Genomic DNA, 5,943 nt, shown 5'->3' on the forward strand with positions numbered 1-5,943 from the left:
ACTTCAAGTCCCTTCCATTCCACAGCTGCCTTTTAGGCTGAGGCCACTGTTGCCACACAAGACCACAGGATGCCAGGGCCAAAGGGCCATGGTAGGAAGGACCACATGATCAAGCTCTTTAGCTTGTTCCTTTGCATGGAAAGTGAGAATCAACACTTTTTTCAGAGGAATAAATCTCCAGGAATAAATCCAAGTAGATACCCATGTCCCATTAGTTACAGCCCTGTCCATGGTGTGCAGCCCAGAACTGGGTACTGGGGGCTCACGCATTCTCTCAAACTAGTTTCAAGACAAGAACAGTTCAGTGAAGCACACATGAAACCCTGGGGGAGAAACTTTTGGCAAAAGAGGGACAGGTTCTCTCTAAAATTCTGAGAGTTCCAAGCAATGGGATCAGAAGCCAAACAGGAGGTCCTACTCCTCAGACTAAGGACTGAAATCTCCAGTGTGACTCTCTTGGGCCACCTCAAGAGTCAGAGACCTAGGTCTCCTGGCATGCGCCCTTTGCCAGAGGTTTTGGAAACAATGTCTGCCATCCACTCTGGCTGGCCATCCCGCTGCCACATAGTTGCTTCAGAGATGCACACTAGGCTGCCCATCTCGAGTATGCCAAAATCTTCATGAATGGGCCACCCTTTGCCTGTAATCAACAGACAGGTGGGGCAACAGCCATGGGTCACATAACTGAGTCCAAACATGAGAGGCGGATTCAGATCAATAGATGAGTCAGGGCTCAGTGTATAAAACCTTGGGAGCTCCAGAGCTCTTCACAGAAGCCAGCATTTCCTCTCCTCACTCAGCCTCTGGTGCTTCAGGTAAGTGTGAGTTCTCCTGGCTTTCGTCTTCCCAACTAGTATTCCCCAGCCCTGCTCAGACTAGGTGGACCAGGGGACAGACCTGCAAGGCCTCTCTCCTCTTTGGAAACTACAGGACCTCTGTCTTTCCAACTGCATTCATGTTTAGAGGGAATTTAGGTTGGAAGTTGGGAGTTGAGCTGCTGCTGTGCAGATGGTGTCTCTGGTTTTCTGGCCAGAATGGGAACTCCACAAAGGCAAGACTACCTCTTGTCTCTCTGGCATCCCAGTAGGGGCCAGGCCAGTGATCGGCACAGAGGGACATTCGGCAGACTGCCCCTGTGAGTGGGCAGGATGGATCTCTTGCACCTGTCGGGAGGAGAGGCTGAGTCTTACTTCCAGAGAGTAAGGGAGAACAGGGAGAGTAATTCCGAGAATGCTGCAGATGGGGGAGATTTGGGGAACCACAGGAACCCGGTGCCAGTTTTTCAGAGATGTTCTGAGAAACAAATTGTATGAGATGCTGGGACACAACTTCCTACTAGTAATGGTCCCCTCAACCAAGCTTGGATGTAAGCAAAGCCTACATCTTTGGTCAGAGATGCTGGTCCAAAGGACCACTGGGTCCCTTCCCCTATGTCCAGACAGGATGGGGGAGGGGTGAGGGCTTTTCTGTTAACTAGCCCTGGTATCATGGCTAGGCTCAGACCAAGAGTTTGAACTAAGAGCTTTTTTTCTTTCCCCTTAAAGATTTATTTTAGGAGGGAGGGGCAGAGAGAGAGAGAGAGAGAGAGAGAGAGAGAGAGAATCTTAAGCAGACTCACTGCTGAAGGAGGAGCCTACCTCTGAGTCTGATCTATCAACTCTGAGATCATGACCTGAGCCAAAATCAAGAGTCTAACACTTAACTGACTGGGCCACCCACCCAGGCACCCCTGAACTAAGAACTTTTGCAGAGAATGTGGGGTGGGGAGCAACAACCTCTGACATTCAGACAAACCTCCCTCTGTTGTGCCAAGGATGGGTAAAATCCCCCACTTAGGTGGAGGTTTGTGCTAATTTCTATTTGCACTCAGAGAATCCATGTTGGGATTGGAGACCTGAGAGATGAAGTGCTCTAACTCTCTCATTTTACAGGAAGTCGAGGACAGAGGAGGGAGTGTGGGTCATTTGCTGCCAAATCAGACAGCAGATGCCAGAGGCGGAGCTGGGAGAGAAAAATGGGCAACATACTGAGCTACTTAAAGCTTGGTAAAGACTTTCTGAGGAAGAGTGCAACTCTTCCAAAGCACTAATCCTAGGAGTCCCACCTGCGAGCTCTCCTAGATCTCAACCGAGGCATCAAGCTGGACCCAGGCAGTGCTGCTCTGAGGCTGATGGGCGTTTCCATGGCTGCAACTGCCTCCTCCGCTGCATCCTCTTATGGCTGGTCCAGTGATGCTCTCTGCTCTCCTTACAGGGTTCCATTCCTCCTTAGACGAGATGTCTCACCAGAAAAAGCAGCCCACCCCCATGCCCCCAGTGGGTTGCGGGAAGAACTCGGGTGGCGGCGGCGGCGGCGGCTCTGGCGGCGGCTCCGGCGGCTGTGGCTTCCATAGCGGCGGCGGCAGCTCGGGCTGCGGCGGCGGCTCCGGCGGCTGTGGCTTTCATAGCGGCGGCGGCGGCTCGGGAGTGAGCGTCAAGTATTCCGGGGGCGGCAGCAGCTCTGGCTGCGGAGGCTACTCTGGTGGCGGCGAAGGCTCCGGCTGCGGCGGCGGCTCCGGAGGCTGCGGAGGAGATTCCGGTGGGAGTGTCAAGTACTCTGGGGGTGGTGGCAGCTCCGGAGGCGGCGGCCGCAGCGGCTCCGGCTGCGGGGGTGGCTATTCCGGGGGCGGCGGCGGCTCCGACTGCGGCGGCGGCTCCTCCTGCGGCAGCAGTAGCTGCTACTCCGGTGGCGGCGGCGGCGGCGGCGGCGACTCCGGTCAGCAGGTCCAGTGCCAGAGCTACGGAGGCGTCTCTAGCGGGGGCTGCGGGGGTGGTGGCTCCTCCGGGGGCGGCGGCAGCTCCGGCTGCGGTGGCGGCTCCTCTAGTGGAAGCTCCGGCTGCGGCGGGGGCTCCTCCGGCGGCGGCTCCGGCTACTTCTCTCAGCAGACCACCCCGACCTCGTGCGTGCCCCAGCAGAGCTACGGAGGGGGATCCTCCGGAGGCAGTTGCGTCGGCGGCTCCTCCGGGGGCGGCGGGGGCTATTTCTCCAGCTGCGGCGGCGGCGGAGGCGGCGGCGGCGGCGGCGGCTGCTCGTCCGGTGGCAGCGGGGGCTGCTTCTCCAGCGGTGGTGGGGGTGGCGGCGGCTCCGGCTGCGGCGGCGGCTCCTCCGGGGGTGGCGGGGGCTGCTTCTCCAGCGGTGGGGGTGGCGGTTCCCCTGGGGGTGGCAAGGGCGTCCCGATCTGCCACCAGACCCAGCAGAAGCAGGCGCCTACCTGGCCAAGCAAATAAGGTCCGTTAAAGGCCGCGGAGAAGAAGAGATGGAGGTGTTCTCCGTGGGCGCCAATGGGCTTAGCTCTCTCATGGTATTGCCCTGAGGTTCCCAAATCCTTCAGGTGTTAACACCCGAGCCACTGAGCTCTGGGGCTGCCTCTTGTTCTGTAGTTTTTCATCTTTGGTTTCTATACAATTACCTCCCAACCCCGGTACATCCTCAGTCAATAAATGTGCAATTCATGAGAATTTCTGGGTTTCCAGGCACCTTTGTAGTTTCCAAGTTCATTCATTCTATTTCATTCATCAACAAATGTATTTATTGGGAGAAGGGTGGGTGGATAGGTGAAAGTCATAGAGGAATGGCTAGCAACCAATAAAGATGTGAACTCTCTGGTTTATGGCTTAAAATGGTGAGGTGAGGCCCAAACACAAAGATCCTGGGAAGAGATTTCCATTAACAGCTCCTGGTGGGTTGGGTAGCCACTGTGGGTCTTCTCGTTGAGCTCAGTGCTTTTTAAAGACAGGTCTGCCCTGGGAAGATGCTATCTCTCATAGTCCATGGCTACTCTTCAAGATCTGAAAGCAGGCTGGCTGCACCTAAGGAGGACTAGCTTATGCTACCCAGACTCACAGGAGAAAGAATAATTGTATCAGAGATTTGTGACCCTCTACAGGGTGTAAGACTGTTCAGGAGGCACCTGTAAGCAAAGAAGGATGTAGAGGAGCTGTTTCCTGCTCTCTTAAAGGAGCTTCACCCAATTTAGGAATATACAGCATAAGTGTATACAGTAAAGGCCAGTACCAGAGAGGTCATGGGGAAATACAGGAAGCATACCAATTAACAAGGAAGAAACTACAGTTGCTCTTTAATTGCATAGCTTTCAAAAGAGATGTAGAACATTAGCCTGGTCAGGAACTCTCCAGGCCCTGTGTCATATACTAATTCTACTACTTTTAGGTAAATGTTAACTTATTGATTTACTCAGAGCAAAACATTTGCTACATAAAAAACCAAAGTACTCTCCCTACACAGTCATTGCTGGAGACAAAAAGACAAATTATCCCTCCTTGACTCTTCCAATTACAGAATCAAAACAGGTAGCAGCTTTCAAGACCCACTAGGCCAACCACTGCATTAAAGTAGGATTTTTAGTTCTTTGTCAAATGGAGTAGATTCATTTCTCCTTATTGCTCCTGCTAAGTATTACTAAAGTATCTGGGCATAATATATATTTTACATTTTTTTTAAAAAAGTCAAAAAAGTGGAGAGAAGAAGGCAGAGTAGCTACAGTCCTCAGAACTTAAGGACTGACACTGTGGTAAGTTCCTTGGGTTTTCTTTTTGCCTCCTATTTATCTCAGATTGGGCACTGGAAAGTCTGCAACTGAGAAATGCCAACAGGTGCAGGCAAAAAAATAGCTCCCCCCAAACCTGCTTTCTTTATCCAAAGGACGAAGAAAAAGATAAAGAGATGACCTAGCAAGGCAGAAATATTTTTTGACAATCCACCCTACTTTAGCGAACCATCCTGGAATAAGAAAATTGGCAAATTGGACTTCTACCTGGACCTAGTGGTGAGGAGATAACACCCCCTACACACACACTTATTTCACTGGTGCAGTATTAGCAGAGACCTGCTATAATAGCAGATTTGAATAAGATCCAGAGTCTCATAACACATGCTCCAAGTGTCTAGCACACAATAAAAAATTACTCATCATACCAAGAACCAGGAAAATCTCAACTTGAATGAAAAAAGACACAATACTAACACTGAAATGATACAGATTTAGGGATTTTCTGACAGAGAATTTAAAGACACTATAAAAATGCTTCAACAAGAAATTACAAATGCACTTGAAAAAATAGAAAGTCTTGGCAAAGAAATAGAAGATATAAAGAAGAATTCAGTGGAAATTTTTGAACTAATAATTTAATAAACAGTTATAGAATTAAATTTTAGAATTGAAAAATATAAAATTCACTGGATAGGTTCAATAGCAGAATGGAAATGACGGAATAAAGAATCAGTGAACTCAAAAATAGGTCAATAGAAATTATCCAATCTCAGTGACAGAGAAAATAGGCTGAAAAATGAAAAAAAAAAAAAGAGAAAGAGAGCTTCAAGATCCTGTAGGACTACCAAAGAGCTATCATTCATGTGATCAGAGTCCCAAAAGAAGAAGAGAGTGTGGGACTAAAAATTAGAAGAAATAATAGATCAAAATTACCTAAATTTGGTGAAAGGCATAAATCTACAGATTTAAGAAGATAAGTCAACCTCAAACAAGATAAACCCAAAGAAAACCACACCAATTCATCACTTCACAAAAATGAATTTAAAATGAATTAAAGACTAAAATTTAAGACCCGAAACTGTAAAACTCCTAAGAAAACTCCTCCTAGGGATAAAGTTCTTTGACATTGGTCTCAGCAGCAATTTTCTGGATGTGACAACAAAGCACAAGCAACAAGAACAAAAATAAATAAATGGGACCACATCAAACTAAAGAGCTTCTCACAGCAAAAGAAACAATTAACAAAATGAAAAGGTAGCCTACAGTATGGGAAAAATAATTGCAAATCATATAACTGATAAGGGGTATATCTAAAATTTATTTTTTTTCTCTTTCTCTTTCTTTTTTTATGTTGTTAGCCACCTATATCTAAAATTTATAAAAAGGACTTACAA

General features: G+C 48.7%; 1 protein-coding gene across 1 annotated transcript; it reads left to right on the forward strand.

The window, feature by feature from the left end:
* The first annotated feature begins 1,315 nt into the window (after window positions 1-1,315).
* Window positions 1,316-3,487, forward strand: LORICRIN (loricrin cornified envelope precursor protein). The gene has a single exon (XM_027622157.2). The coding sequence runs from the start codon at window positions 2,217-2,219 to the stop codon at window positions 3,264-3,266; it is 1,050 nt and encodes a 349-aa protein (XP_027477958.2). The 5' UTR covers window positions 1,316-2,216; the 3' UTR covers window positions 3,267-3,487.
* The last annotated feature ends 2,456 nt before the right edge of the window (window positions 3,488-5,943 follow it).

Source organism: Zalophus californianus, chromosome 4, assembly GCF_009762305.2.
Source record: "Zalophus californianus isolate mZalCal1 chromosome 4, mZalCal1.pri.v2, whole genome shotgun sequence".
NCBI classification, from domain to species: domain Eukaryota; kingdom Metazoa; phylum Chordata; class Mammalia; order Carnivora; family Otariidae; genus Zalophus; species Zalophus californianus.